This window comes from Anoplophora glabripennis, unplaced genomic scaffold, assembly GCF_000390285.2.
Source record: "Anoplophora glabripennis isolate ALB-LARVAE unplaced genomic scaffold, Agla_2.0 scaffold1333, whole genome shotgun sequence".
Lineage (NCBI taxonomy): Eukaryota > Metazoa > Arthropoda > Insecta > Coleoptera > Cerambycidae > Anoplophora > Anoplophora glabripennis.
In genome coordinates this window covers 64,019-81,218 of record NW_019417419.1, presented here as the reverse complement: position 1 = coordinate 81,218, position 17,200 = coordinate 64,019, and the positions used below count along the sequence as shown (strand labels likewise).

At 35.8% G+C, this 17,200-nt stretch overlaps 1 protein-coding gene across 1 annotated transcript in view; it reads left to right on the top strand.

Moving 5' to 3' along the window:
- The first annotated feature begins 13,776 nt into the window (after window positions 1-13,776).
- The window catches only part of LOC111692327, a 23,926-nt gene continuing 20,502 nt past the window's right edge, over window positions 13,777-17,200 (top strand). The window contains exon 1 of the mRNA XM_023456266.1: window positions 13,777-13,876. Within this exon, the coding sequence (XP_023312034.1) occupies window positions 13,777-13,876 (100 nt within the window). The remainder of the gene's footprint in view (window positions 13,877-17,200) is intronic.

Sequence of the window (17,200 nt, the reverse complement as noted above, 5' to 3'; positions counted from 1 at the left end):
GATGACGTCTTTCTGGATGGGTAATAACTTAGTATAGGTGAAGCAGTTCGCCTGCCCGTTTGAATGGGTGAAAAAAATTAAAATATGATTCCGTGGATGGAAACTTCCGAACTCGATAACTAGGTAAAGGGGAGGTATGCGTAAATTAAATTTTAAGGGATGACGTATCTCTGGATGGGTAACAACCTAGTATAGGTGGAACAGTTCGCCTGTCCGTTTGAGGAGGTGAAAAAAATTAAAATATCATTCCGTGGCTGGAAATTTTCGAACTCGATAACACGGTACAGGGGAGGTGTGTGTAAATGAAATTTTAAGGGATGACGTCTTTCTGGATAACCTAGTATAGGTGAAACAGTTCGCCTGCCCGTTTGAAAGGGTGAAAAAAGTAAAATATTCCGTGGATGGAAATTTCCGAACTCGATAACTCGGTACAGGGGAGGTGTGCATAAATGAAATTATAAGGGATGACGTCTCTCTGGATGGGTAACAACCAAGTATAAGTGGAACAGTTCGCCTGCCCGTTTGAGGGGGTGAAAAAAATTAAAATATCATTCCGTAGCTGGAAATTTTCGAACTCGATAACTCGGTACAGGGGAGGTGTGCGTAAATGAAATTTTAAGGGATGACGTCTCTCTGGATGGGTAACAACCTAGTATAGGTGGAACAGTTCGCCTGCCCGTTTGAGGGGGTGAAAAAAATTAAAATATCATTCCGTGGCTGGAAATTTTCGAACTCGATAACTCGGTACAGGGGAGGTGTGCGTAAATGAAATTTTAAGGGATGACGTCTTTCTGGATGGGTAACAACCTAGTATAGGTGGAACAGTTCGCCTGCCCGTTTGAGGGGGTGAAAAAAATTAAAATATCATTCCGTGGCTGGAAATTTTCGAACTCGATAACTCGGTACAGGGGAGGTGTGCGTAAATGAAATTTTAAGGGATGACGTCTTTCTGGATGGGTAACAACCTAGTATAGGTGGAACAGTTCGCCTGCCCGTTTGAGGGGGTGAAAAAAATTAAAATATCATTCCGTGGCTGGAAATTTTCGAACTCGATAACTCGGTACAGGGGAGGTGTGCGTAAATGAAATTTTAAGGGATGACGTCTTTCTGGATGGGTAACAACCTAGTATAGGTGGAACAGTTCGCCTGCCCGTTTGAGGGGGTGAAAAAAATTAAAATATCATTCCGTGGCTGGAAATTTTCGAACTCGATAACTCGGTACAGGGGAGGTGTGCGTAAATGAAATTTTAAGGGATGACGTCTTTCTGGATGGGTAACAACCTAGTATAGGTGGAACAGTTCGCCTGCCCGTTTGAGGGGGTGAAAAAAATTAAAATATCATTCCGTGGCTGGAAATTTTCGAACTCGATAACTCGGTACAGGGGAGGTGTGCGTAAATGAAATTTTAAGGGATGACGTCTTTCTGGATGGGTAACAATCTAGTATAGGTGGAACAGTTCGCCTGCCCGTTTGCTGGGGTGAATAAAATTAAAATATCATTCCGTGGCTGGAAATTTTCGAACTCGATAACTCGGTACAGGGTTGTTGTGTGTAAATGAAATTTTAGGGGATGACGTCTTTTTGGATGGGTAATAACCTAGTAAGGGTGAAACAGTACGCCTGCCCGTTTGAAGGGGTGAAAAAAATTAAAATATGATTCCGTGGATGGAAATTTTCGAACTCGATAACTCGGTACGGGGGTGGTGTGCGTAAATGAAATTTTAAGGGATGACGTCTTTCTGGATGGGTAACAATCTAGTATAGGTGGAACAGTTCGCCTGCCCGTTTGCTGGGGTGAATAAAATTAAAATATCATTCCGTGGCTGGAAATTTTCGAACTCGATAACTCGGTACAGGGTTGTTGTGTGTAAATGAAATTTTAGGGGATGACGTCTTTTTGGATGGGTAATAACCTAGTAAGGGTGAAACAGTACGCCTGCCCGTTTGAAGGGGTGAAAAAAATTAAAATATGATTCCGTGGATGGAAATTTTCGAACTCGATAACTCGGTACGGGGGTGGTGTGCGTAAATGAAATTTTAAGGGATGACGTCTTTCTGGATGGGTAACAACCTAGTATAGGTGGAACAGTTCGCCTGCCCGTTTGAGGGGGTGAAAAAAAATAAAATATCATTCCGTGGATGGAAATTTCCGAACTCGTTAACTCGGTACAGAGGAGGTGTGCGTAAATGAAATTTTAAAGAATGACGTCTTTCTGGATGGGTAACAATCTAGTATAGGTGGAACAGTTCGCCTGCCCGTTTGCTGGGGTGAATAAAATTAAAATATCATTCCGTGGCTGGAAATTTTCGAACTCGATAACTCGGTACAGGGTTGGTGTGTGTAAATGAAATTTTAGGGGATGACGTCTTTTTGGATGGGTAATAACCTAGTAAAGGTGAAACAGTACGCCTGCCCGTTTGAAGGGGTGAAAAAAATTAAAATATGATTCCGTGGATGGAAATTTTCGAACTCGATAACTCGGTACGGGGGTGGTGTGCGTAAATGAAATTTTAAGGGATGACGTCTTTCTAGATGGGTAATAACCTAGTATAGTTGGAAATTTCCATCCACGGAATCATAGTTTAATTTTTTTCTCCCCTTAAAACGGGCAGGCGAACTGTTTCACATATACTATGTTATTACCCATCCAGAAAAACGTCATCCCTTAAAATTTCATTTACGCACACCTCCTCTGTACTGAGTTATCGTGTTCGAAAATTTCCAGCCACGAAATGATATTTTAATTTTTGTCACCTCCTCAAACGGGCAGGCGAACTGTTCCACCTATACTAGGTTGTTACTCATCCAGAAAGACGTCATCCCTTGAAATTTCATTTACACACACCTCCCCTGTATCGAGTTATCAGGTTCGAATATTTCCAGCCACGGAATGATATTTTAATTTTTTTCACCCCCTCAAACGGGCAGGCGAACTGTTCCACCTATACTAGGTTGTTACTCATCCAGAAAGACGTCATCCCTTAAAATTTCATTTGCACACACCTCCCCTGTATTGAGTTATCGGGTTCGAAAATTTCCAGCCACGGAATATTTTAATTTTTTTCACCCCCTCAAACGGGCAGGCGAACTGTTCCACCTATACTAGGTTGTTACCCATCCAGAAAGACGTCATCCCTTAAAATTTCGTTTACGCACACCTCCCCTGTACCGAGTTATCGAGTTCGGAAGTTTCCATCCATGGAATCATATTTTATTTTTTTTCACCCCTTCAAACGGGCAGGCGAACTGTTTCACCTATACTAGGTTATTACCCATCCAGAAAGACGTCATCCCTTAAAATTTCATTTACGCACACCTCCTCTGTACCGAGTTATCGAGTTCGAAAATTTCCATCCACGGAATCATATTTCAATTTTTTTCACCCCCTCAAACGGGCAGGCGAACATCATCCCTTCTATCCCTCATGAAAATACACTTTAATTATATCACTTTTAATTGTTATAAACATATTTGTAGCATCGCCGGCCAAGTGTCTTAAGTGTAGATATGGATGACTCTGTTACACAGATTGTCGATTTGCCGCTTACCTGAAATGGTATATCAGATACTCTATCTCAAAAGTAGTTTACCCCACGTCATAATTTGTGGATGGAAATGTGTGGATAACTTCACACAAACTAGAAAACCTGGTTCTAGAACATGTTCGTCGAATTGAAATACTTCTATTCCTTCTATATCAAGCTTATCTTTAATGTAAGACGGAGCTAAACCAACCTGGTAAACACCAATGGTTATCCTATGTAAATAATCGAGGTCAAATCTAGGAAATTCTCTAGCATGATTTTCATTAAGTTGGTTCCATATAGCATTTCTTCTAAAGAGATTTTCGACTTCAACTCGAGTTTGAACTACGTTCACATCATTAATTCTTTGACGCAACTCTCTTGATAATAGGACATTCTGCATTATTAACAATTCATAAAATCTATTAATTATTGCGCTAGCTATTTTGTAAAAATCTTAAGATGGAGCATATGAGCTGTCGGAATAATACCAGAAAAGAAACTAAAAATTGATACAATATACCCATTACACGCCTCTACGACCCACCTAGACTTCGTAACAATTCGCGTTTCATTAGCTTGCACTGAGTCAAGTTGACGTTCTCTTCGCTCAATAAATGCCGGCATTTTACAAATAATTCCCTTCTCCTGCAGGAAAGGTACAGCATCTCTATAACCTCTATCCAGTAGAAATATATCTCCACGCTGAAACCACCGCCCAATGACATCTCTATCCCTTTGAAGTTCTGCTCTAAGAATAGCAGCATCATTGTTTCTTGAATCAGCGAAGTATGGTCCGTGTATATCTAAAATGTACCTATCAGGGGCTACTAATAGAATAGGCTTTCCTAAATGTCGTCCTTTGTGCACAGAATAGGATTGTCTTAAAGCTTTTGGATTACCAATATCAGGGTTATATAACTCATTTGCGAAAGGCGTTATATGCCTCGTAATAAAATTCTGTCTTGTAATAGCATTAAACCCGATAGACTCTGGCACGAACCTGAGCATTAATGCTCGCCTAACTACAGAAACAGCTGAACTTACAGCTTGTCTTGTACTGTACCTAAAAATAACTTTTAATAAGTCGTCTGAAAGTCCGTAGCGCATTTTACATAAAAAAATTAATAGGTCTTTTTCAGATACAAATCTTTGCTGTCCTCTATCTTGAATTGATAAACAGGTCTTAAATATTTCATTAAACACATGTTTTCGGAGTTACTATCTTGAACTCTTCTTCAGTAAAGTTGTTTATATTTTTAAAATTACAAGCATTATTTTCTTTGGCTTGTTCACGTAGAATCTGCAAAAAAGTACCTAATTCGATGCCTTTAACTCGATATGGTCGCTTAATACATTGCAGCTGTAAATAGAACTCTTGAAGAAGTAGTCCAGTGTTATCAAAATGTCTTGGGCAACAGCGAGTGGAAGAAGGAAAAACATATTTAACTCGATAAAAAGCTTTACTGTAGCTTCTATGGAGAGTCGAGGCTGATTTTCTGGAGAGTTGCAGATCAATCATGTATTATTCGAAGTTTGTTTTAATACGTTAAGAATTAAACATTCAGGATCGTTTTCTAGTTCCTCTAATTCTCCATTAATTAACATATCACAGTTCACACATATGCGAGATTCATTATCACACTGAGCGGGAGAGTTGTTTACTTTCCCTGTGCTGGATAGCAATTTGGATTTTTTGTTCATTTTCTTCCGGAATTCGTCTTAAAGCACGAGCGGCGGTAGCAGTATTACAAGAAAAGCAATGAATATTTCTGCCAGCCATTATTAGTATGTATTTACGAGTGCGTACAAATAATGCAATAAAAAAATACTTCATTATTTGCTGTCAAATCTTTATTAAAGCATATAAATGATCTTAATCTGTACCTTCATATATTGTAATTTAAAAATGTCCAATGCGCCAAAAAACAGTACGACTTGAGAATATTAATCGATAAATGCATGTAATGAGATATAATGATTATCACTTATACCCATAATATCATAAAACACTACAGTTTTTCAGTATGAAGTCATGTTAGCAATATTAATATAACGTACTAAGATTAGTGAGAGGCAAGGGGAACTCACGATAAAAAAGATACTCCGATGATGAGAGGCAAGGGGACCTCACAGGAAATAATGGCAAAAAATATCATATAACATTTTTACCCCTTCGAATACAGAGTTATTGCTCTAAAGTAACGTAACTCGAAAACTATGGACTTTAGGATATTGTGCCAATGGAGACTTTTGATCGACAGGTTAAGAGCTGTAACATATAAAAATTTCAGTCAATTTAACTGAAACTACTTTTCCAAAAGAAAAGTGCGGGGTCCATTTGTCCCACAAAGATTAGAGACATCCTTAACCACAAACTACTGAGATCAAAATAACGGATATAATAATAAATAATATGTCCAATAAATATTTTAATATGGGTTATGGGTCTTAGAGAGACTACACGCTGCATTCGATAACTTTATAATTTTATAACTTTAAAATCCCTATCATTCCACATAAACATAAATTTAAATCTTTTAACTAAGATAAACTATGAAACAGTATATAAGAAGTCATCAGTCATCTGACACAAAACTCAAGCAGTAATCAATAATGATAAATGAAATACACAAAAATAAATAAATATTCTGTTTACTAATCTGATTTTTACAGCATATGACATTTAAAATTTCTGGTTCCAAAACCCCGCACAAACTTTATGGGAAACTCCGTTCGGTCAATTTTAGTGAAATTTTGAGAACAGGTTGTTTTTGTTATGACGAACAAAAATCTTCATGGGCCCAAAGTTCGCTAATGGACAGTTTCCGAGATATTCGATGTTAAAAGTTGATAATATACGTGTTTACATGCTTATTAATCGCGTAAAACCTCCATGAAGCTTAAAAACTGTATATTCGTCTAGATAGTGCATTTCTAAATATTTGACGTTTAAGCGTCATGTTGAAAAATATCAGTTTCGTTGGATTTATTGTCAAATAATTCTAAATCGATATTACTGTTCAATTCACAGCCACACAGAAAAAAAAAAGTTGGGTATACTTTTTATGCGACATATATTTTTCGTAGTAATTTGGCCACCCGAACACGAATCTGGGGTCAGAATTGGCCCATCACGTCACAATTTTTTCCTAACCTCAAAAAACTTGTGAAAAATAGTGAAAATTGATGAAAATTTACTGGGAAAATTTGGAAAAAAATTCATTTCCACATCAAATAGTACATTTTTATGTAAAAGACTCTGCTGAATTCAAATCCACTGTCAGAATTGAGCTAGAACGTGTGGTTTTTTTTCTAACCTCAAAAAACCGAGCAGGAATCGCTATTTTCAAATTCTGAGCGGATTTTGACCAGATTTTGTATAAAGGGGTTTTTTGGGTCGCTGATTACGAATATGAATTCACATTGTAAAAATTCAAGATGGCTGATCCAATATGGCGGGTGTACTTTTTTGAAATCCACCGATTTCAGTAAAATTTGGCATCATAAGGATTGCTGGTTGATCTCACCTTCATTAATCACACATCTGGAGCCAGATTTTCATAAATCAAGGTAAAAGATTCCACTCCGTCTAAAAATGTGACTTCGCTTAAAAAAATGACTTAAGGACTCTACACATGTAATGATGTGTAGTGTGATGTGCTTGTTTCCATGGGACAAGACAAAAAAGTTTCTACTTTATTCTTTCATTTATTTAGTCGTGCATGGGCTTATGGTTTTCCAATCAGATTTTTTTAACTACTATGCAGTTTTCCTATGGCATTTAGATGCTTTTATTTCTTAATAATTTTAAAGTTCAAGGAAAAGGACACATTACTGCCACACAGCACATCACTGCATCTGCTTATGCCTTCAATCTAAAAATGTGACTTTGCCGAAAAAATGCCGCCTACTCGGCCTAAAATTATGACTCTGCCTACAAATTTTACCTTGATTTATGAAAATCTGGCTCCAGATGTGTGATTAATGAAGGTGAGATCAACCAGCAATCCTTATGATGCCAAATTTTACTGAAATCGGTGGATTTCAAAAAAGTACACCCGCCATATTGGATCAGCCATCTTGAATTTTTACAATGTGAATTCATATTCGTAATCAGCGACCCAAAAAACCCCTTTATACAAAATCTGGTCAAAATCCGCTCAGAATTTGAAAATAGCGATTCCTGCTCGGTTTTTTGAGGTTAGAAAAAAACCACACGTTCTAGCTCAATTCTGACAGTGGATTTGAATTCAGCAGAGTCTTTTACATAGAAATGTACTATTTGATGTGGAAATAAATTTTTTCCAAATTTTCCCAGTAAATTTTCATCAATTTTCACTATTTTTCACAAGTTTTTTGAGGTTAGGAAAAAATTGTGACGTGATGGGCCAATTCTGACCCCAGATTCGTGTTCAGGAGGCCAAATTACTACGAAAAATATATGTCGCATAAAAAGTATCCCCAACTTTTTTTTTCTGTGTGGCTGTGAACCATTCACTTGCAGTTTTTGCTGTGTTATACTCCCGATAATGCTTTAGTAATTTTTTCATTGGTGTGTTCATTTTGTAATTACCAGTTGAGCTTGTTGCAATATAAATGGCTTTCAGACTACAAATACAATGTTATAGCAGAGAATACTATATCAACGAGAAGGAAATCAATGGAAACAATGATATTCATGCTTTGACTTTGACTTTGAGTGTAGAGTTCATATTTTTTCCAAAAGAAATATATATGTTCCAGTGCGAACGGTTTGCTATAATAACCATCTAGATAAAAGACATTTTTTGCCCGAAGATTTGATCAATGGTTTGAGATACATCAATAGAGCCTACATATTAAGAAGGTCCGAATTGCTAACATTTTTGAATGGATTGCGTGAAGAGGTAACTCGTAGTGATGTAAGAAGATATGAAAATGAACTAAGCTTAACGGAAGAGGAATTCCAATCAATTTCACCCATTTCGAAAGAGAGTTTTAATGATCTTTTTACATTTTGTGATCCATTGCCAGTAGTGGGAGATCATCGATATGTAACTAAAAAAGACCTGTTGTGCTTTCTTTGTAAACTGAAACAAGGAGTTAGCGATGACTTTTTGTCTGTAATATTTCACTATTCATCTAGAAAAGCAACAAGTCTTGCTATAAGTACAGTGCGACAGTCTTTGTTAATGCGATTTGTTCCTGAGAATATTGGGCTTGAAGGTATTACTAGAGAAGCGTATGTACAGCTACATGTAACGCCTTTTTCCAATCTTCTGTATAATCCTACCCCAGATATTCCTAGAGCAATTGTTTATGTCGATTGTACTTATTTAGATATTGAAAAAAGTTCATGCTTCAAAGTTTTACGGCAATCATTTTGCGTTCACAAAAACAAACATTTACTGAAACCCTCATTACTTGTTGCTCCGGACATATTGGATATTCAAGGTCCATATTTTTCAAATGCTGCCAATAATGATGCACGTATCCTAATAAATGAGTTTCAAAGAGACCTCAACGGCTTACAAGATTGGTTTGAGCGTGAAGATATATTCATTTTTGATCGTGGTTACCGAGATACTATTCCCACTCTTCAATTAATTGGCATTCAGACAAGAATGTCTAATCTTTTAGAACCCAATCGAAACCAATTTACAATCGAAGAAGCAAATAGTGCACGCATTATAACGAAAACTAGATGGATTGGAGAAACCCGGAATGGACATCTTAAAGTGAAATTCAAATTCTTTGCAAATAGCATTTCTACTTCTCATATTCCCAATCTAAAAGATTTCTTACGTACTTCTGGAGCTATTATTAACAGATATTGTGAACCTATCGTTATGTAAGATGCTACCGAAAACTTAGCTCAAGAAATGTTAGATCAAGCTCATGAAATTAATATAGTTCAAGCTAGAGTAGAAGCAGAAAACTAAAGGCAGAGACGAGCTCGATGGAATCCATTGAATGCCGCTCACTTACCTTTATTTCCTTTACTGACATTACAATACCTGAGAAAACTCACTTATGGAACCTACCAGGTATACTTAGCCCCTTCCTATATTCAAGACACTATAGTACGAGTTGACGTAAACGATGATGATCAAAATGAAGAGCAAATAATTGAAATCGACATGAATACAAATGAAGCAGGATTTGCCAGATTTAGAATATTTTCTAGATTTCGAAATGCTACACGACATCAAATATGGATTGCGTTTGATGAAGAATTCAACCCTGAAAATGAACAGAATAAGATAGGCCCTATCTTTGGTTACTACTGCACATGTAAAGCGGGCACTCGAACTTTGGGTACATGTGCCCATGTCACATCTATTTTATTGTATTTGGGTTACGCACGCCATGAAGAAAATGTTTACTACCCAACCTGTAGAGTATTACGAAACTGGTATTTTTGAACATGACGTTTAAACGTCAAATATTTAAAATAGGTATGCACTATCTAGACGAATAAGCATGTAAACACGTGTATTATCAACTTTTAACATCGAATATCTCGGAAACTGTCCATTAGCGAATTTTGGGCCCATGAAGACTTTTGTTCCTCATAACAAAAACAACCTATTCTTTAATTTCATTAAAATTGACCGAACGGAGTTTCCCATAAGGTTTGTGCGGGGTCCTTTCTAATTCTCTGGTTTTGTTCCCATCCAACATTAACTTCTATAATCTTTTAAACGTTGAACCAACTTACAAACTTACGAACATTTTCTTATTCGGTCCAATCAGTTGGCGCTCAAGAAGGGGGTTGCCTGTGAAGTTTTAGGGGAGTTCTGAAAACTGGTATATTTATAGATTTTGACGTGCTCTTTCCGAATTTTTACTTTGCCACCTCTTTTTTCTTCCGGAAGTAGCCGCCATATTGGAAAAATGGCGCTCCAAAACAGTTTTTCGACGATATTTCCTTTCCGACTCACTTTACGGTGAAATTAGTTATGTAATAAATTAAACTAGAGAACATTTCCTATAATTTATGTATTAACCTTTTTTTCTGTGAAATAAATAGTTTCGGCGTACGAGGCCGCAAAGTCTACTCCAACAGGCGTATTGGCCAACAAACTTATTTCCACACCACCATGAGGTAGAGTTCTTGGCGCGTTTTTTTTAATGGTATTCCCAGTAGGCCTAATCCACATATGATGGACTGTTGACTAAATTTAGTGCATTCTCCTGATATCCTTCGCTATCCCTGATGGACCAGGTTTTGCGAGTTCTTCGTCTTCAGAACTGAGCAAAACCTCACGGATAGAAAGTTCTTCCAAGTTATCCGCGATAGGGTTCTCTTCTTCGACTTCATCATCTTCTTCCTCGATTTCGTCGAAGGTTTGCTGAGGGACTGTCTCCGTATCTTCCTCTTCATCACTGTCTTGCAGATCAACATCCGAATTGTCGCAGGTACCTACCATTGCAATTCGCGCAGATAACGGAGCACTTTAGTCCAAGCTTTCTGCATCCACAGGCTCCCCGACATCCTTTTTTACATTTACAAGAAATTAGTTTTAGCAAGTTTGCTGGAGCTGGGGGCTTAAGTGTGGTGATAGGAATTTGCCCATTCTTGCTTTTTCCATCCTCACCGCTCTGCATTTTTTCCAACTCCATACCACTGCTGAACCTGGTGGTTCGGAACGAATGTTGTCGTGCTGCTGCTTCTGTAGGTGGCAGCGATGCAATGTTAAATTTATTTAAAGAATTTATTAAAGAACAATCGAGATTTAAACGAGCTCATCCGGGTTTTCAAAAACTCAAATGCTGACCTGGAAAGCATTATTGAAGCTGGAGAATGCTTCCTCCTTGCGTTGTACGGTTACAGTGGCGTAAAAAGTATGTCATTAAACCAGGGGTCGGCAAGTAATTTTAGGTGGGGTCCGAATACTTTTCAAAATTTTTAACGAGGTCCAGAAAAAATTCATATTTCTTATTTTTTTTATTTGAATTCAAATTTAATCTGCTTACTAACCATTAAGAACTTAAAACACTCACACAATTGTAAAATACTAGAAAAAATGATAAGACTGGCACTTAACCGTAAAAAAACATTTTTTAAATAATTTATTTGAGTAATTTATACTTTCAAAAAATTTTTGGCGGTCCAGTATTTTACCTTTCGCGGTCCGGACCTGGACCGCGGTCCGCCAGTTGCCGACGCTTGCATTAAACACTTACAGATATACATGCTTCACGAAGTCAGCATTTAAAAATAAATTTAATATTTCATCGCGACAACATTCACACCCCGAAAAAACTGACCCTCACTTAAAGTTACACCCTGTATAAATGTTATGATTAACAAAAAATTACGGAATTGAATTTTTATTTCCAAATTATGTCAAAAATTACTTAGCTTTCCTATTATACACGTTTACCTTATTTTTTATGACAGAATACATATACACATAGAGGCTGTTACAAATTCGCTTCTCACTACAGGGATCTCGGAAACAGTAATAGGTACGAAGTAGCTTAAATGGGGGCAAAGTTGCGTAATCAGGGGACCAACATTATGCCTCTAAAAAATCAAGGCTAACATGATTAGTTTTCAAAATATTTGAAAAAACCAAAATTTTGTAAATTCGTTTTTGTTTCATTTCAGCTTTGTTTGAGATGATATTGAAAAAACAAGAACACTTTCTCATGGTCACTTTTTGTCCTCTATCGAATGGCATAATCAATTTTTAGATGTAACGTTTCGTCTCTCCAGGACCATCATCAACTTCTTTTTTTTAAATACGACTCTGCAAATTTTATTACATATTTTGCAAGCCTTCATGACCCCCAATACTGTACTGCTTCAGCCCGAACCAGATTCAGACGTTTTGTCTCGAAAAATTCATCTTCAGTGTATTCGTTCCAATATCTAAATTTTTTATTTAGATTTCTTTGTTTATTGAATTATCGTACACTGTAAGTGTCGTTAGACCCTGTGAAATCTATGTAGTTATTTAAACTATTACCAACACGCGTTACAATAACACATTTATTATTATTAACTATTACCATCACTTGGTCATACATAACTCAATAAGTTGTTGCGTTAAAATTAAAACATTAAGTATTACAATTTTAATTTTATTATGACAAATTAATTCTTAAAAATGCATAAAATGAACAATTCAAACGCCAACTGAATATTATTCTTTAAAATATTTCAGTAAATGTTCAAAAACATTTTCGTTTTGGCAAAGGTTAAAAATGAATATTATCGGAATTTATTATACCTGTAACCGCAACTGTGAAAGAGCATGTCAGATGTATTTGCATGAATATCCTGAAAAAAAGAGATCGGAATTTGTTTGAATTTTGAGCACTCGAGAAGCCAAAAATAACTATGGACACGGGAATAAAACTCTGATAATTTTTTATTTTAATGCGTGGTGGTAATAGTTTAAATAACTAGATGGATTTCACAGGGTCTAACGACACTTACAGTGTACGATAATTCAATATCACCTCAAACAAGACTGAAATGAAACAAAAACGGATTTCCAAAATTTCGTTTTTTTTTCAAATATTTCGAAAACTAATAATGTTAGCCTTGATTTTTTAGAGGCATAATGTTGGGTCCCTGATTACGCAACTTTGTCCCCATTTAAGCTAGTTTGTATCTCTTACCGTTTTCAAGATCCCTGTAGTGAGAAGCGAATTGTAACAGCCTGTATATGTTTAAATAAGTTGGTTTTAAATCGTCTTATTTTGATCTCATAAATTCGTGGTCAAACGTGCTCCCAATTTTTCTGAAGCGTCCTGACCACACGTTGTATGGACAGTTGATCTTACAATTAGACAATAACATTATTAAGCAAGTATTAAAAAATAAATATATACCCATGTAATATAGTGTAAAGGTATTAAATTAATACTTACGAATAAGGCTTAAAACAAGCGTATCGTCTCGCGCTTGCAAGAGTATGATGTGCATGCATTCTTTCAAAAGGGGAAATTCCATCGTACCAGTCATCACTCCCGAACTTTTCCTTGGAAAGTGGCTTCACAAAGGCCCCCTCGGTGGATAAGTCGGGCACGCAGCCCCGATTCCTTACTCGTGTCACCATGACTGCCCTAATATACGAAATCACTACTACATTTAGAAGATTTTATCGCGCCGATAAAGAAATGTCATTCATAGGTAACAATATGCCATGTTGCCATGGATACAAACAAATAATTTAATTTATTTGATGGGCATCATGTCATTAATATTGATTTGTGACACGACTTGACATGAAACAAAAATTTTAGTGAATAATGGATGGTAGTAAACCGCAAATTGATGTTTACGATGAAGAATTCTATAACAATCTGCAACTAGCGAAGAAAATGGTAACTGAAATTCGAAATAGACGAGGTAAAATTTAATATTTGCATACAGTAAGTGGATAAGGAACCTAAAAAATAAAAAAGTGCATTCTAAGAAATAAGAATAATTTACATAATATACAGGGTGAGTCATTATTTTAAACAAGATGTTAACAATATACTAAGTGTTCAGTTTTCGATCATCGATGTTCCGATTCCATAACTTTCAAGGTTGGTCAAATTAGGATAAAGTTTTTTTGGATGTATTTCAAACATGTCGAATTAGCCGTAGTATCTAAGTGGACAAATAAGCATAAGCTATTTATAATTTTTCTCTTATGGAAGCCACATTATATTTCTGTCTTTTTGAACAGAGGTTAGATGTTTTGTTTTCAAAGCATTGTTATAACACAACACCACAAACAAAATTGGCTAGGCCGTCGACCAGACCAGTGCATCCGATAGTAAGTACTTTGACCCACCGAATCAGAATCTAAAGTCAGAATCACTTAGTGTTTTATCCCTAAGAAAGAGACTTTCGAGATTTCAAAGTGACTTGAATAGTAAGTGATTATAAAAACGAATTTATGATTTCATTGCATCAAAACATAGACGGAGTACCAGCGGCAAAAAAATTTACTAAGCCTAGTTTTTTCACAGTTGATTACAGTAGTTGTGTACAAATACTATAGATATAATAGTATACAGGGTCGGAAAGTCCCCATGGTTCATCGGCCGTTACGTGAGAGCGATAAAGAAAGTCATAGAAATCCGTGCGGTAGAGAAAGATGGCTATAATGAAGGCGTCTAATAGTCACCGCCCATTTTGCCCTTCAACAAATAAGATCCACCTCTTATTTGTGGAAGGGCGAAATGGGCGGTGACTATTAGACGCCTTCATTATAGCCATCTTTCTCTATCGCACGTATTTCTATGACTTACTTTATCGCTCTCACGTAACGTCCGATGAACCATGGGGACTTTCCGACCCTGTATGGATGGAGTCAAAGCCGACTTTTTGTGCATTTGGCGGCGATTTTCCCTAAGTCACGTGACTAGAATGCAAATCGCGCTACATTGATTTGAAAATAAACTCTTATTTCTTATTATTTCTTATTAGGAAATTGACTCTTTTTGGTAGTAACATAACAATTAAGTGTTAAAAATATCAAAAGTAAAAAATATACAGAATAAAAGCCTAAATTTATGTATTTGTAGAGGTCCAGCGTCATATTGTTTATAACAAAAGAAGAAAAAAATTATTGCCGATATTTTACTTTTTGTCCTATTCAATTAACAACGACGATGTTTCACAAAATCCCGATTTTTCTCATAAACCGTTATTTTTTAAAAATTTGTAAGTAAAACAATTTTTAAAATTAAATTTCCCGTGATACTAGTAAAACTATCTACTAATTAGCATACTGATCGATATCATTTTAAGGGCTCCCTGCCTAGTCCGGCCCTTATTGGGCTTCCAGCAAATTCATATTTTTACCAATTAACAATAAACGAAATCATGTACTAAATTTGGTTGGCTGGTTGCTCTATGTTAAGGCATTGCTGAAATATTATTGTTTTTCAAAATTTAACACGCATATTCAGAAGCTAATATCTCTTCAATGGTAGGAACATCCCAGAAAAAAATGTTACATAACAAATCGGCATATACATATTAAGATCCTCTATATGTGCCTGCTCTGTGTCGTTAGAGTTATGAAACACCCTAGAGTTATGAGAATTACAGATAGTTTAATCCAGAAGTCTCTATTCTCGCACTTACCATATAGCAAACACATGTGTTTTAATAAGCAATCTCAAATTTTTCATTTACTGTTAATTATTCTATATCTAAATTCCAATATAAATATTGAACTAATGTTAATGGTATTTAGAAAATATCGTATTTACCAACTATCTACCATGTAATTCTAACCTCTGGCCAGTGGCGTAAATACTAGAGTGCAGAGTGTGCGGCGCACACGGTCCCGGGCTACGAAGAGGGCCCGTGTGAACGCGCGGACTGCTAGATAGAGTATTAATGCTAGATGAATAAGCCGTAATTATCGATTTGTAACATAATTTTGCTTTTGCTTGTCATTATTGCCTGAAAGAGGAAAAAGTTATGAACGAATATTATTACCATACATCAGTTTTGTAGAAGTTGTAAGTTTTAAAAAACACTCTGTATATCAACAAAATGTGTAGATTGAAAGCAAAAGTCCACACCGGTCACGCCACAAAAATAATCAAAATTGATTAATAAATTTTCACCAACTTTGAGGCCATCTAGCGGCCAAACTAAGCGATTTCGGATATAGGTGAATTACCCTAGATCTGCCTATTTTGAGTCCACGAATCTGTGGTGTTCCACCGTACACGTTATTCTGGGACACCCTGTATATTTTATTTATCTATGTAATGAAATGTTTTGAAAGAAAATATAATATTGAAATTAAATTTCAAATGTATTTTTTGAGATTTGAGATTTAATATTCTCATATTCAAGGTTGAGTAAAAATATTTGATCATAAGCTTATAACAGAAAAATTTAAATAAAAAAATCTTGACATTTTTTATTTGACCTCTTTTCTTTTTATAAAACTGTTTAATTTATAAGTTTTATGTGTTATGCTGAACAATTTCTATTCGAGAACAATGGCTTTCGAATAGTGTTTTAATTTAATAAACATCACTTGTGAACCCAGCATTATAATACCGAATATTATTAGAATTAATGGATGATTAGATAGTTATTTGTCTTGTTATGATTTTGTACGTTTTTTAATAATAATAATTATTATTTATTTACAAAATGTTTTAGTTTAGACGTTGTTAAATTTATTTAGTTTTTGTGCTTTAAAACAATATTATTTTAGTTTTTGTTATCTTGTACACACTTTATACACTTGTATACACTTTATTTTAGCAATAACTCTTTTTTTCCACGGTCGGAAGTAGAAATCAGTTTCTATGACATCAAAATTAAAACAGAAGTAGTAGTCCGGGAGGCAGCGACAGAAATTTTGCACCAATTCCTACAAAGCTGATTTTTTCTCATTTTGTTGTTTTGATATCGTAAGTAAACGGAACGGCAGTCTACCGCGCCAATGTGGGGGCAAACGTTAGTAACAATTTTTTAAACATGTAAATAAATAATACTTAAATGCCTTATACCTACAAGGCTGAAACTTTTTAGAGTGATCAATTATACCTAAAAATACAGTATAGTGATAGTCTACCGCGTCGGAAGGGGGGCCATCAAGGGTCTACCACCCACGCAAGGTGTTGAAAAATTAACTTTTTTGACTTATTTCTACAAGGCTGAATTTTTTTTCTCAAATACTTTAGTTTATAAGAGAACCAAAAAAAA